General features: G+C 41.0%; 1 protein-coding gene across 2 annotated transcripts in view; it reads right to left on the bottom strand.

Annotated features, from left to right (window-relative positions):
• GALNT11 (polypeptide N-acetylgalactosaminyltransferase 11) overlaps window positions 1–25,101 on the bottom strand; it is a 50,239-nt gene extending 25,138 nt beyond the window's left edge. The window contains exons 1-4 of one of the 2 annotated variants that reach the window (XM_030478570.2): window positions 24,995–25,101; window positions 8,521–8,853; window positions 4,632–4,755; window positions 2,448–2,614 (exon numbers count right to left, since the gene is read on the bottom strand). In XM_030478570.2, the coding sequence (XP_030334430.1) occupies window positions 2,448–2,614; window positions 4,632–4,755; window positions 8,521–8,815 (586 nt within the window). In that variant the 5' untranslated portion in view covers window positions 8,816–8,853; window positions 24,995–25,101. Of the gene's footprint in view, window positions 1–2,447; window positions 2,615–4,631; window positions 4,756–8,520; window positions 8,854–17,662; window positions 17,749–24,994 lie in introns of those variants that run through there. The other variant, XM_032919798.1, reaches the window with a different exon arrangement.
• Window positions 25,102–25,455: the final 354 nt, after the last annotated feature.

The raw sequence follows: 25,455 nt of genomic DNA, 5'->3' as shown, positions 1-25,455 counted from the left end.
GAAAACAGCAGAAAGGGGATGCATACTGGCATATTGGTAGCTAAACCAGGCCCACAACATGGGCTTGAGTGGCGGAGCATAACAGCCAGTAGTACCTAATGGCTAATATGCTCTCAGAGTACAGTTCTGACCTGGACAAACCAGCATTCTGCTGGAAACTGTGCCCAGCCATTGCCTGGTACTAAATATATTGTGGATCATTCTCAACAGGCAGTTTAGTGGGGTTTTGTTGTTGATGGGGTTTTGTGTGCTTCATGTCCATCGGGAAGACTGGTTTCTTCTGACGTAATCTAAAAAACTGCTTCAATATAGACTGCCTGAGAAATTTTGCTCCAAGGAGAGAACTGCTCCCTTTTAGACAGTTTCCAAAGCTTACTTTAGCTATATCTTACTCCATATCTATGTAACAAAGGCTCCCCCAAACAAGAGAAATCTAGGATGGGTAAAGCCCAAATCAGGGAGAAAGAGGATGCACTGCCTTGCAGCGAAGAAAAATATAACAGTGGGCTCAGGTGAGCCATGGAAATGCCTACTCAACTATTAAGGCTGTTGATGATTGAGTGTAAGAGGCTTTTTGAGGCAAAACTAGATACAAAGACCCAAGCTTTGCACAACAGCACTGACATGTAGTAGATCTCCTATATTTAAAGCTAAAGAAATAGACAGAATTTCACCTAAGATTGTACCTTCAGGAAGTATGTAATGTAGGAAAACTAAATTAACAATAAAATCAAAGAGGCACAGAGATGCCATGGCACAGCCAAAGTCTTTGTCCATTTCCTCAGTCACTAACCCAGCTTTGCCCTTCTTCAGCTGCAAAATTCCATCCATTAAAATTAAGCAGCAGTGCAAACATCAGTAGTATCATCATCGCCAAGATCAGTAATTCTCTATATAAACAAAATCTCCTCTCATCTTCGGCTTCAAAACACATTAATTTGAAGTCAGAAAGGCAAAGGTAGCTACTTGAATGTTTTGAAGCTAATCTGGCCTTCAAATTAGCAAGAGACCAAAAGAGTGATGGTATTACTGGCTAAACACAGGCATTAACCAAACGCATTACCGTATATTCAAAAGACTGAGTTTTGAAGTAAGCCTACTTCTGAATAAGAAGGTTACGAAACTTTGAAGCAACAAATTGCACAAGAGACTTTGTAGCAAAGAGTGTGTATTGCTTCCAAAATAAAAACAATAAAACAAGCTTTTAAATATTACACATTCTTATCAGCAAGGGACAGAGTGTTTGATCTTTGTTCTCTCCTGTATCTTAATATTTGATCTGACCTTAGAGAAATGAACTAGCTATATAACAAGAGAATTTCATTCTACATATCTAATCAGTCTCTTTGAGCAAGTGAGACCTTAACCCAGAAACCAAACAATGAGACCAAGGGAGCTAATTATATATATTAAATATCATTTATTAATTTTAAAAGTGCAGAGTTGTGGACTTGTACAGAGGCAAGCAGGGAACTTGCACAGTCCTGCTGGCAAGTACTGCTACACTAACACATTCCTCAACAGGCATTTAGCTTTGAAGGGCCAAAACACTTGAACTGCGTGTCTGTCTTCACCTTGTGCATCATTCGAGAGAAAAATGCTGAAGCATCAATCTTTCAATAACAGTAAAACAATTCTGCAAAGTCTACCTCTCCAGGGCCCCTCCCAGAATGAGGGAGTAGCGCCTGCTCCACCGAAAGCCAGGGACAGCTACTCCTAGGGTGGCCACAAGAGGCTGTGCGAGAGCCATGCAAAGCCCTCCCTTGCAAAGGCTGAGCTCCTCCGCAAGCACCCCACCAGACTGAAATGCTGAGCAAGTACAAAAAACCGATGCACTGTTTCCATAGTGCCACATCAACTTACTTGCAAAACCGCAGCTGGGACTATGTGCATTCAATTCCTTTCAGATGCATTCACAGCACTGGCCCACAAAGCTTATGGAAAGATCAGTGTAATCTGTTCTGAGCAGCAGAGAAGTCTAAACAAGGTACTGTTAAACAGCTAAACTATAACAACTGCTTAATCACTGAACAGCTTGTGTTGGAAAGAACCTTATGGATCACCTAGTTCCAACCCCCTTGCCATGGGCAGGGACACCTTCCACCGGGACAGGGTTGCTCAAAGGCCCATCCAACCTGGCTTTGAAACACCCCTTCTGCAAATACACACTGCTCACTATTAGCTTCAAAACCTGGTTTTGAATGTTAAATTCTGCATGAAACAAAGCTCATCGGTAAGATGGCTCAGGTGTGAATGGGGATGTCATCTTGGGCTTCTCAGAACATCATGCATCTCTACCAGCTGGCACTTTTTGGAGATGGATTGCAGTACAAATTGGTTTTGCATCATAGCTTCTACACTTTTATTTTGATCAGTCAATAAAGCACAAGAAGAGATAAGGTGAAGTGTAAGCACCAAACAAAAATATTACTGACAGGTTCTCTCACCCAATTCACTGTTGTCATCCACCAAAATAATTTCATGAAGGAGGTGTGCAGGAGTGCGATCCAGAACACTGTGTACTGTGCGAAGCAGGGCAGAAAGCGCTTCGTTGTAGAAACAGATGATAACACTGGCAGATGGCAGATCAGCAGGGTAGGACTTCTCTCTACATCTGCAAACAGAGATACAGTAGTTATCACTTTATTTTCAACGAGATTTCCACAGGGCTAGGTCTCTATTGAAACTTCATAAATAACAAGCAAACATTAAATGTGTAGAAGGAATCCCTAAGTTGAATATAAAGAGCCCAGGTGTATAACACCTATAGTAGGGCTCAGCACAGTAAGTTACTCTCCACATAATACAGACTTACAATTAACACTACTAACTGTTAGAAAACAGAGGCTATCACAGATTGGAGTAGAAGTAAAAACCACATACCCTCAAGACACAGACAAGAGAAAACACTAAGGGCTTGTTTCAGCTGCCAAAACACTGTCTAGTACCCTCAGGCAGCTCAGACATATACAGGAATGGCAAATATGACATGAGGCCTACAAAAAACCCACAGCTTTACTGGCCAGCTGCTCAAGACCAGGTTGGATATCCTAGAATACCTCCAATGGTGCTAAATACCTACCCAGACAAGCAAGGTTGGGATTCAGCCCAAAGATTAAGATGCTTGTGTCTAGTCTCTGCTGCCAGGTGAGTGCAGATTTAGCCTGCCCTAAAGCCGACAAAGTGCATTTTGTCAGCAGCTCTGACAAAATTATGAAGTTAATGAAGAGCTCTGCATGCTTCATTAACTGCATTGCCTGAATCTTTGCTAATTATAATAAAAGCAGAGATAACTGACTAACATGCAGTTATCCAAGACTAAGCATCTTAATCTGCAAGCTGAATCCCACCCAAAACAGGACATCATTCTTTCTTTATCCTTGTCTTCAAAATTTTGTCCATACTTCTAACAGGGCACAGTATCACAAATTAATACCATACAAAGATGCCAGGCATGAGAGAATACAATAAAAAACAAGAAACTATAAATGAAAACCCAAAAGTACACAAAAAGAGTTTGAATTGGCTTGGAATGAAGGCAGCTTTTAGAAGAGACATTTCAGCAATTATGATTCGCTACACATTTATCCACACCAGGAAAACCAGTAGAAAAACAGATGCAGGTCTATTTATTTTTCAATTCAATGTTGGTTTTGTTGGGGTTTTTTTATTGTTGTTACAGCAGTGGGGTTTTTCCCCCCCATATGCATCAGACATATTATAGAAAAATATCTGCTTTTTAACTGGAAGCATTCAGAGCAGTGCAATCCAAATACCAAGCAAAGACTTCAAACTGAGAAAGAGAGAACCTCTGTCATCAGTCATTCTTCTGTATTATCCTCTGTAGGTTTATAACAAATGTGAAATAGTACATAAGGTGAAAGTCTTTCATTAACTTGGGCGCTGGAACATTTAATGTCCATCTTCCAAAGGTACCAAACAGAATTATAGCATCTCTTCCTATGGTTACAGTCTATCTCAAAATGAAGCTTAAAAAAAATTGAAGCATCGTAGCATGCTTTAAGTAACTGAGTACACAGCTAACAAGATGAGAGACATGTAATACTAGTATTGCCAGAAAGAAAGTTTGATTCCTTTTCCACACTGATTTTTATTTCAAGTATTATTTTTGGAATCTTGTTTCTATCGAAATAGTTGTCTGCCAATCCTACTACTCACAAAAATTAAATTAATATGATAAAAGTTTGAATAAATGTATATCCAATCCAGTTCTTCATTAAGCATTCTTCAAGTGAATTAAGAATCAGGAAAAACATCTGTTGTCAGGGAGTAGCAGTCTTTCTGTTTTCATGGAGCCTGGTTTCTCTGGGGCTTTACCTATCACATACCTTTTCTAGACGGCAAAAGGTTAGATCTTCAGAAACAACATTCAGTCAAAAAAAAAAGACAGAAGAGACCAAAGGATAAAAATCCTGTTTAAAGGACTAAAAAGTCCTGTCTAATGCACTCCTGTTTAAACAGCTGAAAATCGGCCTTCAGCAACACAGGAGGCTGAAAGAGTTTAACAGAAATGTAGTACCTAAAACATTAAATACGTCAGGTATAACATGAGTAACAAGTCCTTGAGGACGTGAAATTATACCATGTTCTCTCCAAAAAATAGTACATACTTTGCATCTCTTGTATCAGGCACCTCCCTGTGGTATCCCAATCGATTACTGATAAGCATATTGAAAGCATGCTTCTGGTAGCCCAAGTCTCTCACTTCCTGGTCTTCTTCATTAAAAATCATTCCTGCAAAAGAAACATGTCAAGATCAGTTAATCAGGCTCAAAAATAGCCTTTGGAAACAATCAAGGATTTAAATGTATGCTTTAATCTCCCCTAAAACACACCATGTTCGTCAAAAATCCCCCTGGTTTTGCAAAGTGTATTTTTGTGCAACTATTTCTGTTACCTCTCACAAACAGATAGTACTTATGAGTATTACCTGTAGTATTTATTGCAGCTGTGATAAAATGAAATCATTCTCCAAAGACTGGCGGCTCCCTTGTGTTTACTGCCTTACCAGACACATTGCCTTCATTTAAATGTCCTCTAATTCTTAACATCACCTAAAAACCAACATCAAACAAGCAACAGAATATAGACTTTGGCATACAACACAGCAACACCTATCCATACAGATGAAGGGTCTGCCATGGGATTTTTGAGAGAGAAAAACAGATTTACAATGTTAAAAAACCCCTCACAATAGCAGCTCCAGTTTCATAAAGCTTTCTAAAGTTGCAGTATCATAAAAATAGCTATGAAACAACTATAAACTTCATGTTTATCTCATCTGGGACTTTGTCAGCAAGTAAAACAGCAACAGAGCTAGCTGTTTCTCTACTGATTATTTTAACAGAAGCATCAACTGTTGCTGAGCATGGCTGGTATAAACAAGTACATTGCTAGAGACCAAGATGCAATCCTCAGTACCATCCTGCCTGCCTGCCTTGCCTCGGTGCCATGGGCTTCTCTCCCACTGAGCCACGAACTCACCAGTGTGAAAAGAAACAAAATACTATGGTACTTCACTCAACTCTTCTACAGCAAAATAGGAGGGAGAGGAGGGAAGTGTGTCTGCTAGCCACTTCTGCAACAATTCAGGTAGCAGAGCAATGACTTTTTATTGTCTCTGTTCATCTGGCTGTACAGAATGAGATGTCCTCTCCAGCTATTATCAAGCTACAGTGGCAATTTCACTGAAATTCCAGTACAAGAAGCAAGCAAGGATCAAGTAATTTCTCTCCTTCCACTCTGCCCATCATCTCCATATAACTCGAAATCTGCAGAAACTAATTACCAAAGGGGTTAGTCATTCACATGCTACCCTACATCCAGGATAATATGCTTCATAGAATCATTGACTAATTCACGCTGGAAGGCACATCTGGTCTAATCTCCTGCTCAAAGTAGGTCCAACCAGATAAGGTTGCTCAGAACTTGTGCAGTTAAAGTTTTGAAAGCCTCCAATTTCTCCAAGGATGGAGAGTCTACAACCTCTTCATTTCCCTATTTTAGCATTTGACCACCATCACACTAAAAATGTTTTTCCTCTTACCTAACCGAAATTTCCTCCTCACTCCAATTTCTTACCATAACCCCTTGGACCTCCAGAAAGAGTCTGGCTCCATCTTCCCTACAGCCTTCCACTAAGCTGTTGTTGACAGCAATAAAATCTCACCCCTCAGCCTCCTCTCTAAGGCAGAATAAACCAAATTCTCTTGGCTTTTCTTCATATCTCATGTTCTCCAGTTTTCAACAGCTGTGCAAAAGCCAGCTGAGCTCAAGCCCAGAGAAAACAAGATGGGTTAAAAAACGTAACAGAAAATCATTAAAAGTGTTGAAGCTTTCTTCCTTTTCAAATAAGTAGCCCTGTTGGCCTTCAGAGCACAGCTGTGTCACTACCAGTTGTGTTTTGGCAACAAAGCCTACCTATAGGTGCAAGAGGACGTCCTAGAAGGAATGCTGTGCATCCACATTCCCACTAGTCACGTTTACCACCCTGTTGTTTTTAGTCTTAAGTACAGCAATGGCAATGCAGCTGCACTATCAAACACCTCAAGAGTAGATGTCTTGACATTTATGCAGGACCAAGTGGGAACCACTGGGTAGCAAGTGATATATGCAGAAGATGAACAATACACCCACATAGTGTGTCTTGTGGTGACTGGCTATCATGCTCATGGATGAGTGCTCCCACTGTGGATAAGGTGTGTTTACAGTGGCAGTGCCACTCTTCCAGCACTAGCAGTCTAAAGACTAAGTCAGTCCTCCTTTGAACCAAGTAAGATTGCCAGACACCCTGCTCAATCATTCTTGTATACTCAGTGCCACAGTAACACCGTGCCACCGCATCAACTTAATACATTTTCTTCATACAAAGCACAAGCTCAAGAAACACATACCAAATGTTTCATTCTACATTCCATCCATATCCAACCCTAACTACTTTTTGCTTCTGGATATGCATAAGAAGGGGTGCTATTATTTTTTAAATGTTCTCATAAAGAACAATATCCAGAAACGGAGGCAAAAGGCCTGAAAGATTTCAGTTCAAACAGCAGATAAAAGTCCTTGAAAAATAAGAGCTTTGCAATCAAAACATCACTTTAGGCTTTACTTCAGCAGTGTTATGTGGCTCTCTCAGACTGAAATAAAAAAGATAGATTGCCCTACCAGATGACAGCTTGTTTTTGGCTATCACATGCCAACTTTCTTTTCACTTATTTTTGCTTCGTGTGTTTATCACTGCCCTACCCTAGATAGACAGGAAGCCCTTTCCTGCAGCACCTGATCTAGTTCTAACAGAGAGCCAGCTGTCTCCTGATGATTCATGTAGAATTTATCCTGGCACTGTAATTCCCCTTGGCTTTCACCAACCAAACCAGTCACTTCTTTTGAAGATCAAGGGACTTTTCAGTTAAAAAGCTCCAATTTCTTTCCTGGACCATACTGAATAGTTGGAAAGAAACGGCCATCTCTGAACTGGCCTTCACCTCACTCACCTCTCATGATAAACATTTGTAATGCCACAGGGCAATTGGCATTTTTCCTACATGTTCACACAGGTCTAATGATCAACTCAGAAACCGAAGTTTGGTAAAGTTCTATAAACTTGAAGCTTTTGATCCACCATTCATCCAAAGTAATGACAGAGGACTTGAGTCAGATATGAGTATTAAACTCCTGGCTATAAAGGTTACTATGCCTTATTTCCCAAAGCAGCAGCAGAAACCAATACCACACCACTCAGTATCTGCCCCCAGACTTAAAGCAAGCCTGCAAGCCAGCACGCAACATGCCTCAGTTTGCGCGTCTGAACACAGCAGTGAATAAGCTGTAAGTAGTTAAATATACAAAGTATTTTAATTTGGAAGGCAAGTTTGGAAGAAAAAACCAAATCATCTCATTGATGAAACATGCTCCAATGAAACACACAGACTTTTGTTGGTACAAATTAAGCAGGATTTGGCCCTAACCACTGTCATCTCAATAAATCTTTCATTGTATTTTTGTCCCACACACATTTCTTGTACATGATTTCATGCTTCAAGGATATTCTCCAATGGGTACTCTTCACTATGTGTTGTTATCAAGCTATTTTTAACTACTGCATACAGTCTCTGTAGCTAATTAAAGTTTATGTATTTGAGCCCAATCAATACAGGAGTAAACTATGAAACAAGCATACACTGAACCTTCCAAAAGGAAGAATTACATCAAGGGTAGACACCTTGCTATAATCCAGTCCTCCTCATTAGCACTTACACAGCACAGCTCTAAATGTCAGGAACGGTATATTTTGGATTAAACACAGTAAAATAAGTTTCAAATAATTCCTAATGAGGAGAGCCACTAGTATCACTTGCATTTTAACGAACCGACCTACTTCATTACACAATTGTCTCTAAGATCCTTAAAACAAATATACACCAAAGCAACAAAAACCACTCGATATCTCATTTCATCTACTGTTTTAATAAGTTGTCACTAACACTGAACACCACTTACCCATTTCAGGAGAGAATTCAACCTCCCCTTTAACTGGGTCCTGGACATGATTTCCCAGGGGATTTCCTATCTTATTCTCTTTCTGTTGCAATTCAGGTATATGAATTGGCCCCCGCGTAAAACGGGGGTAGAATTTTTTTGGAAATGGCCTCTGAGGTTCCAGCCCCTTGACGGGCACATTCTTGAAGGATTGGTTCTCTTCACTGAAGTTGAAATACACAAAGAGCAGAAGTGTCCAGGTCACAGATGTGAAAAGGCACCCATAGCAGAAATAGCGTAGTGTGACACTTCCCATTGTAGACTTAGCATTGTTGAGGACCCATTCTCAATTACCTGAAAGAGAGTGAAAACACATATATTGAGAGTGGTGCCTGGTACCTCATCAGAAACATCACCAAGAGCCCAGTGATGCACCACAATTAAAGGTAAAAATGATTAATTTTTCCTCATAATAGTTACATAATTATCCCACTTGCACAACAGTATATTCCTTGCATGCCTGCATTCATTTAAACATACCACTAACTAAAGATACTACAGGGAATTGACTCTTCACAGAATCACACAGAATGGTTGACATCAAAGGGGACATCTGGAGGTCACACTGTCCAACCCCCTTGCTGAAGCAGGGCCACCTTGAGCCAGTTGCCCAAAAGCATGTCCACACATGTCCATTTCTGTAGTTCAGTTCTTATCCTAAAGCACAGAATGAGAGAACACGGACTCAAGAAGCTACATAGTTCAGTTCTCCTTGACGCAAATTTAAAAACAGCCATCATGAGCATCCCAGAAATTCCAGAAATCATGGGCTGCAATTTAACAACACTAAGCTCTAAGATCGTCACATTTACAGATACTCTTCTCTGCAGAAAGAAAGGAAACAGATGTGACACGGGGAAAGAGCAAAAAAGTTCCAAGGTAATTTACTGGGTTCTGTAAGCCTCTGCAGACTCCAGAAGTGCTTCCATACTCCCTGGAGGAGATGTCCACCTACAGCTGGAAGAAAGCAACCCAGCCCAGAGTTTCACTTTAGCCACTCATCCACTAGCACAATTTCCCCAAGCTATACTGAAAATTACTACCATAAGACGTCCCTGAAATGAAGCATATAAGCTGGTGATAACATTCTATTTACAGCCCAGGAGAACCAGGTAAACTTCTGGAGTTTTTCAAATCTAAAAAAGGGTAAGAAAAAAAAACCCCAGACCAAAAAGCCCACAAACACCAACCAATATAACCAAACCCCAAACACAATATAGCTCAGTTTCCAAAACTGAGAAAAACACTAACTCGAAGAATTAGATTGCTCTCATCATTAGCTAGCCACAAAAAATTCTTTGCACAGTAAAAAGAGTCAGGAAACCATTAAATCACCTTTCAACTCGCAAAACATTTGTTCTAAAAGAAAAAACAAAGTATTGGGGTGGCAGTCAAGGGTTTGTGATGATGCATTTTTCAGACTTCTCAAAGTCAGAAGCTACCAGATATCTTCAGGTCAGCCTGGCAAAGAACAAACCAGAACAATATTTATGAGTACAAACACATTATTCCCTTCTCAATATGGAAAACTACTAAAAAGAGGTAAAAGGCGTTCATTATCCCAAAGAAACCTATAAAGATCCTGCTTACTTTCACAATGTAATTCTGAGTCCTAAGTGACTTACATCCAAAAAAACACGTCAAAATTCCAGCTCACATTTCCCAGACAGCAGCAGGTCATTGTCTCCCTTCAGAAAGAAAATATCCACAAAGTAAAATAAAGGCAAAAAAAAAAAAAAAACAACCACAACCAACCCACACAGCCTCCCACCCTCCCCCAAAAACCTCCTAAAAAGATAATTTACACACTATTCCTACCATGCCAAATTCCCTCATTTGCAAGGCAACAATCTCAGGAGCAGTTAAACCCAAGAAGCTTAAAAAGGTCTTAACCAGGTTTGAAATCTCACACTGACCCTGTGCACACAGATGAATTGCATGCTCTGTGAAACAGGCTCTAACACTGTCACACAGAAATCCTCCTGCTTAACTGTAGAGCCACGAAATTTCCCAGGCAACAAATGCTCTAGGGCAGAAATGATTCAAAACCCCCTCGTTCTAGCTAGCACAATAGGTTTACCAGTTAGAGAAGTACAGCTCACCAATCCCCAATGCCTTACTCCGTGCGCTAACAGAAGTCAATGATCACACAAAGGTGAATCTAGGCTCAGAAAACCCACATGAGGCTGCAAAGAAGCAAGATTTGATAAACAGATATATCCTCTCATTGTAATAATTCTTCTTGCCAGACAGTGTGCAGACAATTAACACTTAGCCGTAAAAGAAGATCTGGGCGCTTGCCACATTGGGGTTTCTTTTTGCATGGCCACAAGGAGGTCATCTGCTGTAAGACTTGTCCAAGCCTAACATACTGCTTCTCGAAACCTGCTAGAGTTGTTTTTCCATTCACTATGGTAACACAAATGAACAACCCTAATATCATGGCACATGCACTTACATTGTGGAACAGAACTGTTCTACTAAGATAAAAATTGCTAACAGAAAAGGAACCTTCTCATTTCAGAGTTGTTTGAAGATACATCTACACTTCAGCTTGCACAGGAAAACCAAAGGTCATCCTTGCTAATCTCAGGTAGCAGTAGGAGGACAGGCATGCAAAGCAGAATTCATCAGAGCTTCTTGCCTCTCTTTTACAGCCGAGAGCTCCACCTTGTTTCTAGCCACACTAAAGTTAAAATTCGCTCTGACCAACATTAGGCATACTCAAATTAAAGAGGAAGGGATAACTCAGTAATCGTTAGACTGAAAGTATGGCCACATGTCCCTTCCAACTCCAAAAAGCCCTCTGCCCAGGCAGAAATCACACAGTTACTATTACGATGGCAAGAAATGCAAACCTGAGCATGATACTATTTTCACATGCTCCTTGCTGGAGCAGAACTGCTTCACCTTCTTTTCCCCTCCACTGTTTTGTAGTACGATACAAAGGTTGAAGTACTGCATGTAAATCAAATGGCAGAACCTCCACAATTCAGAAAACTGCACCTTTTCAGTAGCTTGCTATTCAACCAAGACATTTGGTAATACATTCAGCAGGAAAATACAGACTAGCTATTCATTTTCTTTAAGTACCAGCTGTTTTGTTAAACACCTAATTTTGAAGGCAGAATAAAAAAAAAAAAAAAAAAGTTAAACCCTAACTATGAAGAGCACATTGAGGCTTATTAGTTTACTTTATTCACCAACACATACGCATTTACACAACCACTGTCCTATGGATTTCAACCGCTTCTTCCTTTTAAGCAGCCACAGGAGTCATAATCTGCATCAGAGCTGCACACTCCGGTTTTAGACAGATTTATGTTGAGCATGACTTCTTACAAATGTCTTTTAGCAAAGAAGCCACAGTAACTTTTCAAGTCCTAAGAAATGTCAGTCCTGCTTGGGACCTGCACCGAAGAACCAGGACAATCTTTCCAGCCCTATACTTTTACGTATACAAAGTACAATCACCTTGATACATCTCCATAGCTCCTCAATGTACTAAGAAACAAGTATCACTGAGCTGATTTTAGCGTGCAACAAAAAGATAACCACTTTGATACACACGAGAGGGAAGAAGGAGAGAACACTTCAGCTGGTCACAAGGCCCCAGGAGGAAACACTCAGTTCAGAAGCAGCCACTCACCCCTAGATTCTTACCTCACCCATCTCCCTACCCATGGCTTTCTTCTGCAAGCCATCTAGACACAGTGAATAAAAGCCTTAAACCACCCAGGCTCCTCTGCTCTCCAGTTCTGGGAAGTCTTCTAGGAAACACGGTTTGCCAATTTACCCAACAATTGTCTCTGACCGCCTAGGCATGGCCTTAATGATGATTGTCTTGAACATCCATCCTCTCCCAGTTGGTTTCTCCAAGCAGAGTTTTGAAATTCAGCAAAGCCAACCCATTCTTCTTTTGTTTTGCCTTTTTCCTCACGCCCTTTTTTATTTAACAGAGACAAGCTGTTCCTGAATGCAGGAGATGCAAAGGATATTCCTTTCAAATCGAAAGTATTAGTATCTTTCTCAGCCCTGATTCTCTCAGCTTCATGAAAGAAACAGATAATACACGTTTTTAACTCAACAGCCCTAGAGCTCTGCTAATGCAAGCAGAGCTAACAGGTTTGAACAGTTAGCTGGAATCAACTTAAATCAGAAAAGCAGAATTACTTTACTCAGATATTAACATCAAATGGCTTATAAGAAAAATTTTCACCTATGCAATAAATACCATAATGCTGAGTCCAGTCACCAATAAATTGCTATTTGGACAGTATAGTTAAAACCCATTTCTATGTATTAATTCAAATGCAAAAGAAAAATTGCCATTAAAAAGAAATAAAAAAAAAAAAAAATCTATGATTTAATCATATGAAGTAGAACTGTTTCACAATACAGTTCATCACAGATTTTACCGGTAATTGAGACCAGGTTAGAAGGATCTATCCTGTTTCTCCCCTTCGTTTCTGAAAAGCAACACAGCTGCGAAAACTAAGTATCCAAAATACCTCACACAAGAACTCATATAGTGAAAAACATCCAGAATGAACACGACATTTTATCTCCCTTGGCAATATAGGAGCTTTCACAGCAAGTAATAAATAAGACCACCTTTAAGTGTTTTACAAAGATTCATTCACGTCCACAAGATCCTAGTGATACATGAAGTTTATGGCTGTTTGCATTGGTATACTTAGGAATCCAGAGATACTTCCATATGACAAACATAAATCATTTAAGGTGGCAGAATCTCCTACATCAGGAAATTACAATCCATTTTGGAGGCAACTGGGGTGACCAAGACAGGAAAAAAATACCTTGGAAGCTGCCGCCATCAGCACCAGCTCAAAAGAGACCAAGACTGAAAGGCACAGTATTCCAAGAATTTCTAATGAAATATTCTGCCTTTCAGTGTCTGTCTTGTTGCTTTGTTTTGACTGTCACATATTTATCGCCTGACAGTTTTCAGACTTTGGCAAAGCCTTGGAAACGAGTTTGCAGACCCACATGCCAGAAATGCCAAAAGTAAAATATTCCTCTCTAATTTCCATGAATTCCAGTACAAAAGTCTCAGTTCCTTGCACAAGCAGTAAATCATTGATTTTTTTTATTTATTTATTTTTAAGAGAAGAACTACAGCAGTTTAATATTAGTAACTTAGTAAAAATCTATGAAAGTCAATCAATTGCAAAGCTGGAAAAAAACCTCCAGGAACCTACCTGCCAGACTTGAGCTTCAGTAATGACTCTGCAATACTACTTTCCAGGTTGCACCAGCTTCTTACAGCATCCTTACAGCACCAGCATGACATTCATTTCACACATCGAGCCCAGAATCATTTACATTCATTTAGTAATTAGCCCACCAATGATACAATGTTGTTCCCCCAGACAGCCCAGGACAGTTTCTCATTAGTAACCTGTGCAGCAATAACTAACACTGGCCCAATGTGTTAGCCTCCAATATTTTTAATGGAGGGGGAAAATAAAAAAGCCACCCACATTTCACAGTATTTTGGCTTAAAGAGCAAAAGTAGCTACAGGCTCTATAACCTGCCACTGCTTAAACCCTGACATCTGCTTGGATTAACCTCAACAGTTTAGTAAACACATCGTATGACTAGATATTTCATGACTGTGCCAAAACCCATGTTTGTCAGAGGTCAAACAGATGACCAGATTAACCTCAAGGCTTTTGAAATCAGAGTAAGAATTACTTGAGAAAACCTTAAAGTCTGCTTGTAGTTTTTCCAAGATCAGCTTTTCTTCTAAAAAAAATAAGAAAATGAAGACAGATACACAACTCATACTACCCAGATTTCCTACAAGACTGCATGTGTATTTTGGACCCACATTAAGCCAACAAACAGTTGCGTACAATTTTAAAAGAACATTCTAGTAAAAAAAAAATTTAAACTATTTTTATCTTTCTACAGGGTATTAGGATAATTATTTGCTGCATGACCTTCTACAGATGCTTTTTATTATGTATTTGGGGGGAAAAAAATCATAAGAAGATAAAGTAATGCTACTTACAACTGCATTTTTGCTCTTTTAATAACCTTAACTGTTTATATATTTCTTGGCCTTCAGGATGTTATGGCTACTACCATCACCCGCCTTCCACAACAAACATCAGCATGAACAGGCTTTCCTATTTTCCTCTTGAATCACTAGCAAACAGCAGCATTAACAGTAGGATGAACAGAGGCCAGATTAGGAAGAAGTAATACTCCAATAATACACTCCTCACACAAACAGAGGTGCCATTTACAGTGGCTTCTGCACTCTCACAAGAATTATTTTTTTCCAGGCATCCTCTACATTGCAACCAGTCTTAAGGGAGAGTCACAGTTAATAGGCCAGCAAGGTGAAAAACGGACACCTTAGGCAGCTTTTGTTTCAGACTCCGCCACACATCACTAGGAGCAACATCCATTGAACACAGACACTGGAGCACATGAAACACTAAAGCTTTTATTTGCAAATATCCCTGGCTTTTGCTCTGAATATGTCAACCCAATTTAAATCCTCATAAAAACAAAACACCACAACCTCCTATTGGATTGTTTTAGCACTAAATTAGACCTGCCAGTTTGTTTTTAATTAAAAACAACCATTAATTTATGGCCTTACAGGAGGGATGGGTCACTGTACTTCATGAATTAAGTGGCTACATTTGACATGCCGTAGGCAGGTAACTACTCATGTAAAGACAGACTGGGCCTACAAAAACCCACCTCATGACATTCAGCAAGGACAAATGCTAAATCCTGTACCTGGGACAGAAAATCTCCCCAGCCACTGACACAGCCTGGGGAACAGCTCTGCAGAGAAGGACCTGGGGAGGTCTGGCTGAACACGAGCCAGCAGCACGCCCTTGCAGCAAGGACAGCTGACAGCACTGAGGCTTATCAACAGGAGCACAGCCAGCTGACTGAGGGATGCAATTCCACCACTCCACGCAGCACTCCGGAAGACCACAGGCAGAGTACTGTACCCAGTTTGGGATTTGCCAGTACCAGAGAGACATTAGCAAACTGGAGCAAGTTCAGTGGAAGACCACCAAGATGGTCACAGGCTGGAACATTTGTCCTATGAGAAGCAGCTGAGAATGCTGGGCTTCTTCAGCCTGCAGAAGAGATGGCTTGAGGAGACCTAACAGCAGCCTGCTGCAATGCTACCTACCTACAGGGATGTGATCAAGAAAACAGAACCAGGCTATTTAGTGAGGTGGAAGGCGGGAGAATAAAAAAGCGAAAAAAACATTAATGTAACTCCAGCCACAGCAACCCTCACTCACAGAAATGTACTGCAGGCCACAGGCTGTCCTCTTCCATAAGATCACTGTTCCCATTCATTTTAATGAGATGACACACTAAGATCTATTTTTAATTAGCCTCTGTAAGTCACTTCTAAATGCAACTTGAAAAGCTTTGAGAGCCAACAGTTTAATCATTTCAGCACAGCTATATGAATACACGTCATGCCACCTAAAATAAAGCCTCCTGGAATGAATACAGAATTTTGATCAACACCATACAGATAAATAATCTTAGAATACCAGTAAGTTCATTATACATCATAGATAAAGAAAGGCACATAGAAAGACTAGTTACATGAAGACCTAACTATACTATGAGCATACTAAGTCTGAAAAGCATAAAGTATTTTAGGAAAAATTTAGAAATTAATCTTTATGTATTTAGGTTCTCACCCCTCACAATTTTACCACTCACAAGTGACTGACTTCTACACTAATTTGTATTTCAGTTTTTGGACTTTAACCAGAGATATCTAAGTATCGCATACTGTCATTTTTAATCCTGTTGAATGTATCTTGAAAAGCCTCCTCTGGGAATGTAACTTTGCTATCAAGCTTTTAGGAATTTCTCAACTCCAATAAAAAAGCTTTACTTAGCAGGCTGCCACATCAGAGTGAATGCATACACTTGGGCATTATTATAATCAAAATGTGAAGTTCCTTCTTTACCCACCTCCATTTCAAATGCTCTCTCAAAGAAACTGTGAAGTATCTTCTGTAGTAACATCTTCCATTTCTTTGTCAACTCCAAAACATACTGGTTTTTTTCCTTACTGATAAAGGATACCTGTCTCCCAACACACTCCTCCTCTCCAAGGAGTAACAGTATTTCACAAGGGCTCTCATTTAAGGACACAATTTTAATGGAAAAAGCAGGTACAAGTTTTAGAAAGAAAAAGCTTCATAAGCATCAGGATTTCACGTTAACAAACAACAGAAAGGAACACCAGTTTTAGTTACAGCCAGTGGTACAACACTGCATCAAGAAAAGTAACGTAATAGTCCAACCTGATTAGAGAAAGCAAGTACACTTAGATTAGAAACATGAGCTTACCAAAATCCTAGTGCTCAATACTGAATAAATAACTGCAATACAGTAGACAGTTTCATGCTGCTGCAGTGTCCTCATTCCCCCCCCAGAAAAGCTACTGGTTTCCCAAAGCACAGTTATATGCATGGAATTTTCTTACCTAGTCCCTTAGCAAGCGTTGAACAGTAGGGCTGCTTGGCTGGATGCTACTTTAAGCCATCTGGCATATAAATACATGTCATGCCATTCACAGAGTCCTAAAAATACCTTCTGCCTTTTTTGTTGCTAATAAATACTGTCTTCCAATTGAAACAGTGAGATTTTCTTTTCATTAGCAAAACCAGCTCTCAAGGAAGCCAGAATTTTCATATATTGTCTCCAAAGAAAGATGCATGCATTTTGTAATACAGCCCTTCCTTCTTCACCCACAGCTTAGAAAACAGCAAGATTAAAAAACCCACACAGACAACTTATTTTTCCACGAATCTCTCTCACATTAAAGATCCATGTATCTAAATATTAGTTTAACAACCTTCCAGCACTGTATACAAATGCAAAATGTATGAGAGCTTACAAGGTCAGCTACACACAAGTAAGCTCCTTAATACCTTTTCTAAATGTTTAAAATCTACTTAGCTCTTCCTTGCATTTTATGTCTGCAAAGCTTACCAGTAGAAACACAGATGCATGCAAAATAACTAGATCAGGCACACTTCTACATGAAGAGCGGAACAGAAGAACGCTCACCTTTTTCCAGAAGAGTCGGCACTAAAGAAGCAGTGCAAGGTTACATAGTGAAAACACATTTACTGCAGTAGCAGTCAAATCCAGTTGGTGTCTTCATTCCCAGCGAACAATAAAACGCTGAGCCTGAAACTTAACACTTTGCTGCTGAGTACCGCTTGCAAGTCCTAGCTGGGAACAGGGGAACAGACACAAGCTTCTCTATGACAACAGGCTAATTTGGATGAGTCTTAGGACATGAATGCTGCAAGGTTATTTCTCATTTGACTGTACACACTGCCCCAAGAGCAATGATCTACTTTTCTATTTGGGAGCCTTTTTCCCATATCTCTCTTTTTTCTCCCCCTTCCCAGCTGATGCACGATTCATATGGACTCATGGATTTGTCAACATAAACAAGACTGGTCATTTAACTGCCATTCACTAGAAAAGCATAATCAATCAGTGCATTTCTAAAGCATTCTGCATCATAATATCAACAGGTTGGGCCACAAACGCAAGAGAAAATGATCATTAACTTGTATGTTAATCTCAATTCTAAAAATTCCTCATTTTCCAAATCACTAGTTATTTTATAAATGTTCCATACTTTGACTGAAATTTTCTAGGCATGCTTTCTGTTTGCCTTCAGAAATTTTCATCAAAAGCGTTTTGAGCTTTTTTTCCAGTCTTTCACAAGCAAAGTGAAAACACATTTCCCAATTCTAAAAAAGTAAAAAACCCCACCAAACTTTATTTGCACAGCCCTCCTGCCAAAAAAGCTGGCAGCAAATTTGGCAACAAAACAGACCTCACTGAAGTACTTTGGAGTGGGACAGTGAAAACTGGGCTTGACCAGTCTCAATCTTAAACCTGTGACTACTGACCACGGACACTGCATTTTGCACAAGTTTTTCCTGCAAATCCCAGCTCTGCAGTTAGCTCCAAGCAGACATGTACCATCCACTTGTGCAAACTCAGTACTGAAATCAACAGCTGTATACAAAAAAAAACACCACACACAAAAGACATTTGCAAACTCAGACTAGAAACTTGGAAAGACTATACCTGAATATGTATAAAATGCTATGGTTAAGACGGCACTAACCTGCCAGATACCTGCTGTAGCCCTGCAGTCTGCCCTTGCAACTTGGTTTGGTTAACCCAGGATCAGACACCTTTATGGAGCCTGAGTAACTGCTACTAGCGTACACTGACATTAATTGTTTAATGATAAAAAAGATTAGATGTAGCACCAGAACTGTGAGTGAGGTTAAAACAAGTTACAGTTTAAATCCCCAAACTGCCTCTGATAGAAAAATATTTAACTCCTTCTAAACTGCTTGGAGTTCTTAACTCCTGTTACATTTCTCCCTGATATTAAGAGATGGCACAATCTTAAAATATTTCCTCAATACATCATGTCCTGCCTAAGTTTTGCTTAGCAGGTGGCCATTGTTAAAAAACGTGGAACTGAAATACTAAAAGTAGGCACTGAATTGAAATCAATGTCCATTTGCATTCCTCATGTCCAGAAACAAAGGTTAGCTGGAGGTTTTCACTCCAAGCTTTAGCATAGAGCCCACAGTATCCATGCCATTTGGAACAGCAGTGGCATGGGACTCTCACTTTTCCCTGTAAGAAACTCTTGAGACCAAAAGCCCCTGCTATCTTCCTGCTTTTGGATCCATTTTCTCAACAGAAGTAATTTCTGCGCACAGGTTTCTGTCTACTTCCCTCATTTCCTCACTAATGTCTCCAGCCATTAACATGAGAGGAATCCTAAGGATATAAACCTACTATACAAACCTAGTATCTGTTTTCTCTTCAACTCACTGACTGAACCTGTGCAGTCACCAGATTGATCCATGGGGTATTATGGTTGAACTATTTGCTCTCCTACAGATTTTGATGAGATCCCTCACAATTCAGTGTCTCAGCTCTCGCCTGTAAAATCTGACTGATGCATTAAGGCAAATATATCAAAGGTTCTGAGGCCACAATAACCAGAGATGATACAAATACCAAGCAGAGCTCTGGGTCAGAACAGCAGTAACTCATACCTCCTTCTCCCCCGGCAAATCTATTTCTAAATTATACTAGTAAACTCTTGTATAGAAAACATTCTCTCTTTTTCTCTTCCTTAATACAGTGCAGTAATACTAACAGATACTATTGCTGGTACAACTATACCTACAATGAAAACACTTTCACATCTAAACTAAGCTATCAATTTAATATAAGCTTATCTTGCTAAATACTGTATTTGACAATAGGGTAGGGAGTTTTCCAAATATGTAAGTAAACACACCTTCTCTCAGCCACCTTCTGGAAAAAACCAAACCAAACCATTTTTGTGGACATTAACTGTTGGATTAGAATGGCAAGTCATTAGCATAAAGAAATTTTACACTGCCTTTAAGGAGAGCAAATTTCTGCAAGTTATGCTAAAAATTAATTTTCTTTGTCTTTCATTTCCTCCTACATAATCTTACAGACTTAGTCTCTCCTTCTCCAGAGAAATCCCTTCGAGGAATGAATTGTGGACTACTCCTTTTTGATCCCCTGTTGGTCACTTTTCTTCTACTTATCTATTGCCAATGCTTCCAATGGGAAAACACACTCAGGATTTTGATGTTGAAATCGGGGATGTTGCAACAAGACGAATAGCAGATCAAAAATACATTTTCCCACTTCACTAGGAGCCATGCTTTCCAACACACTGCTAGCACAGGTCAGAGTGCAATCCAAAACATAGCCCTCTCTTGCTTCGCAAGCAGTGAGTCTCAGTGTCTGCTGACACAAGAGAGAAGAAATTCATGCTGAGAAAATTAGCTAATCCAGGGAAACTAAACAAAGCACTTCTAACATATACGAGAGGTATCAACAGAGACCAATTTGTTCTTGATGTTAGACTTCAGGAATTCACAAAATAGTGAAAATACTTATGAAGGTCAATTCATAAGGGGCTGTGTATCAAAACAAGATAGTTCTGCGCTTCCTGGAAAAGGATCTCTGTTTTAATTAAGGCCATCTCCAAGGTTTAAAGCATCTATATGCTATCCTTAGCTGCATAAGAAAATCTGTGCCAGCTAGCCAAGTAATACTTGGGACATTTTTCCATAAACTGAAAAGAAGACTTCCGTGAACATGCTCCTAACATTCATTATTTCCTTAAATCAGTTTGGCACATAGGATTTGCTTACTGAGGTACCTTCTTTTCAGCATGCCTCTGCAAGTTTATCAGCTTAACCTGTCCATTTAGAGTTTGACTTCTTAAGTGGTGCAATGTCTCACAGTTGAAGTCTTAGGAATGACAAAAAGTTATTGCAGGTAAGCTTACTGCTCTGTAACATTTCTTCATGCACATATTCCTTCCTTCTTGCTGTGCAAGAGGGATTTTTTTTTTGCCAAAGTAGCTTGCTCCACAGCAAGAGAGGTTAGAACGTGTACACAGTCACTGTAGCACAGCTGATCAGGTATAACTTGTCAGTCACAGCAAACCTTCAGTCTCAGAAGTGCAGAAATTGCAATGCCGCTACTGACACAAGAGAGAAAACTACAGCAGCTCACCAGCTCCAAACTGATGTTAGAGCCAGTGAAGACATCAAAGTACCTACCTGTGGGCAGTATGGGGCAGTGGAGTCTTGACTTCTCCCTAGCCTGCACACTTATTTCTTGCTCATACTACAAAACATCAAGTAGGTAGCACAAAGACCTGAGGTTCCCTGCATTAGGAGTTTCTAACTAGTGCAAACAGTGGAAAAGTTGATTCACCCCTAAGCAGTGTATTCCAGTTTCAAACATGCAAGTTATCTGGCTGCCAAAACCCTAGACTGCACAAGAAAGGGCTGAGACACAGCACATCACTCTTACAGGCACTTCAATCCATACTCTACATTTAGGAACAATGTCAGATATCTAACCTACAGACTTGGTATTTTTTCACATCTCAGGGAAGTAGTTCAGAAGTTCATACAACAAAATATACGAAACTTCGTATACCTGAAGTCAACTTTCGATTGAAACGGTGTGATCAGACTCCTAATTTCCTCTTTCTAGTTGCAGTGTATTTCTAGGTTTTTTAGAGTTTTCAAATAACGTATTTACACTAATTACTACACAATGCTGACTCACATGAGAAACATGCTTGAGCACAGTTGAAGGATGTGGTGGATACTATCAACTCTTACACAAAACGAGCTGAACAATGCATTTACTCATGCTGCTAAGAACTGGCTTAACAGCCAAGGCCTTTGTACTAACAGTGCTTCATACATTAACACAGTAGCTGCAACAGCAGATGCATTCATCTCCACAAACCACCATATGTTTTGAAAAGAAGCCTTAGATAACAATCAAGAGGGCTGATCTACCTCACGCACTCTAACAGGGACTGAAACAGACTTCACCTCTGGAATATTTTTTGAGAAAGAATAAACATTAATTTCTGCACTTGAAATACACAAACATGCTTTTTGCTCTCCAACAGCAAGCAACACAGTTGTATTGCAGCACCTCTCCAAAATTAATAGTACTAAAGAAAATTACTTCGTTTTAGGGATACCTGTAACTGTAGTATTGCCCAGCCACGCAGATGGAACTGTTCAGGAAGTCGATAAACTGAACTGTCACAGAAAGGAATGATTGGTTTTGTTTTGGTTTTTTTTTTTTTTCCCCAAAATTTTACCTTTTTGCTTCAGCTGGAAATCTCCCCTTACTTCTCTGCTTCAGTAATCACCACACAGCTGCCACAGTCCCAAATTCAAACTGCCAGCTGCTCAGATCCCAGTCTTTTTACAGAACCTGCTGAGGTTCTGAGAGATCCTCCCTCTGTTCTTTTCACCGCCATGACACCCTATTCTTTCTTGCTGGAAGATCCGAAATCCTCATTTTTACTATCTGCTCCAATACTTCTAATCTCACCTATTTGACCCACATTTTATGCCACTCCACAGACATGCCCTATAACTACCACCAAAAATCTGAGTTTTCTAGCATTTACATGAGGAAGCATGTTTTGTACAGACAAATTTTCAAGATAGTAACAATTCATCTTTATTTCCCTTGCCTTGCTGTTTCAGGGCTTTCTTCCTCCTAAAAAGCTTGAATCACACCTACTGTTATTTTACATTGCTATGAAAATGATGACCCATGGGATTCACCCATTCTCATCAACTGCTGCCACACAGCAGCTTATGAGGAACTCTTAACTTATGCATAATGGAGTATTGATTTGCATCCTCTGAGACAAAGTGATTAGATAGCAGAAGATGGGCAACAAGCCCCAATATCTGCAGTCAGAATCTCTTAAACGAGAACACATGTCACTTAGATTGCTGGCTTCCTCCTCTGAGGCTGAGAGATGAAGGCTCATTAGAGCTACAGCGTTATTTCTTTCCTTCCCTGCTGCAGAAGAGCTCCTAAAACTCTGCAGGAGCTTATCTTACCAATAGATGAGGAAAAGCTCATGCAGAAGGCACACAGTTCTTCAGAGATGGTTATACCAGGGGAGGCCAATTGCTTGTTAATCAAAAGCCTCTCATCTGGAACCACCTGGACCTTTATGCTGTTCTAAAATGAGGTCTAGAAATCCCAGCCAAAGTATTTCACATGTGCAGAGGTTTTCTACAGAGTAGCAGGGCAGAAACAAACTGTCAGGAAGAGGTTGGTACCATTCTTTCTTGGGCACAGCCTGCACTTGGATCAGCTTAAGCTACTCAGAGATGTCTGGGAGCAGTCTCCTACTTAGATGAGATCCATATGAAAGGGGGGAAAGAAAGCAGATGGTAGAATAAGAAGTATTCAAGAATATTTAATTCTTGAATATTCTTGAAAGCATATACTCTTAGAAAGAGTAAGACTACTCTTTCTAAGAAAGGATTTGATCTTATGCTGAAAATACATTTCCAGAAATATTATAAAAAGAACAAGTAAGCATGTTGGCAGAGTGCTGATGATCCTGCCCACCTGCATAATTACTGTACTGGCATTAAGAGATTTCCACATTCCTTCAAACAGAAAACAATACTCCAAATACAGAGGACCAAACAGATAAAGCACAGACTGTTTACAGAGCAGCAACAAAGCCAGGTCATGAGATTTTTTTTTTTTTTTCTTTGGAAGAGTAGGGGCTGTACTTTATATCTAGTTATAAAGTTCTGTTAGGCTTTCTGCAGCTGCCCTGCAACTGATATTGAAAACATCTCATGATACAGTTTGGCAGAGATTCTGTACTAGAAAGCATTAGTGTTTTAATTAGTCTCAATGGCAGTTTTAAGGCCGACACCTACAGAAAGAAGTGAATAAAGGTCAAGCAGCTTCTGAACGCAGTTTGCTTCCAGTGTCCCACTACAGCAGAGAAGAGTCCGACCTAAGCTCCCCACTACTGGCAGGTTGCTTGCTCAGTTCCATCTGTTTGCGTGCAAACAGGGGATGAGAGAACCTTGCTTTTACTTTGCAAGTAACTTGGAGACAGTTAATGAGCCATCAGTATTTTCTGTTACAGCTTTCCTTATAAAGACTAAAAAGAAGAAAAAAGAAAAAGGAAAGAAAAATACCACATGGCAATGGGAGCTGACTACAAGGGCTGGAGACCAGCCACGTAGAATAACACATATTTGCTAGGAGGAAAAGGGAGTCTCAATGTTGCAAAGTATACGCTGAAAACCACAAGAACAACAACAACAAACAAACAAAAAAAAGAAGTAGAAACGGTTTAAAAATAAATTTCCCAGTCATAAGGATACGAAAGCTTTAACACACCACGGGGTCAATCAGCCCTCCACAGAACAACGCCTGCCCTCGTCGTGCAGACGAATCAATGAAAGGAGCAACAAAACTAACGCACGGCTCCTCACATTTTGGGCTGACAGTTGCATAGTTTCAACCTACTTGCAGTCAGGCTACTGCTGCTGCTCCTTCATATACATTTAAAGGCTAAAAAACTAGGAATTACGTTGTCTTCCACCCTATGTGGCACAACCCGCGCCGGCCCGGGCGGTGCTGCTGCTCAGGTTGACCTGGCAGCCCTCTCCATGCGGCAGGCTTGGCCACCGACCCGCCCGCTGCCGGGAGCCCGCGCTACTCGCCTCAGCCTGAAACGAGGAAGCCCTGAATGTGACCCCGGGCAGAGCCGGCAGGGAACAGGACCCGCTGCACCCCGGCCAGGTTCTGCCGCTTCCCTCAGGGCAGGCGGGAAAACCACAGGGGCCGGCCTGATGCCGCCGCCAGCCCCATTCCTCACCCCCCAGCGCTGCCCCTTACACCGGCGCCTGCTCGCCCACCGGGGTTCGCCTTCCCTCACACCGCCCGCCCGTGTCCCTCGGAGCCCCGGAGCCGCCACCCCGCACTCACCGCGGCGGCGGCCGGCGGGACGCGGCGGCGGCATCGCCCCTCCGCCCGCACCGTGCCCTCAGCAGCAGTGGCGGCGGCAGCGCGCACCGCTCCCGCGCCGCTGAGCCGCCACGTGACCGCGCCCGCCTCCTTCCCCCTCCTTCTCCAGCCGAAGCCGTCACGTGAGGCGGCCGGGGCGCGGCCGCCATGACGGGAGGTGGGGCAGGGGGAGCCGGGTCGGGGGGGAAACATGGCGGCCCTTGAGGTGAGAGCGCGGTGGGGCTCCCGCCTTGTGCCGAGCAGTGCACGGCCATGAACCTGCGGGGGATTCACGGCTGGAGGACTGTGGCTGTGCGGTCTTCAGTCCCCCTTTCCCCTCGGAGTCTGCCCATTCTGCCAGGCTTGCACGTTCCCCTGCAGCTCTCTGAAGATTAAAGCCCTTAACAGCCCTTCAAGGAGGTGTCTGCTTTGGGCTTAATGGC

This window comes from Strigops habroptila, chromosome 1 (assembly GCF_004027225.2).
Source record: "Strigops habroptila isolate Jane chromosome 1, bStrHab1.2.pri, whole genome shotgun sequence".
NCBI lineage: Eukaryota > Metazoa > Chordata > Aves > Psittaciformes > Psittacidae > Strigops > Strigops habroptila.
This window is presented reverse-complemented; position numbering and strand designations above follow the sequence as displayed.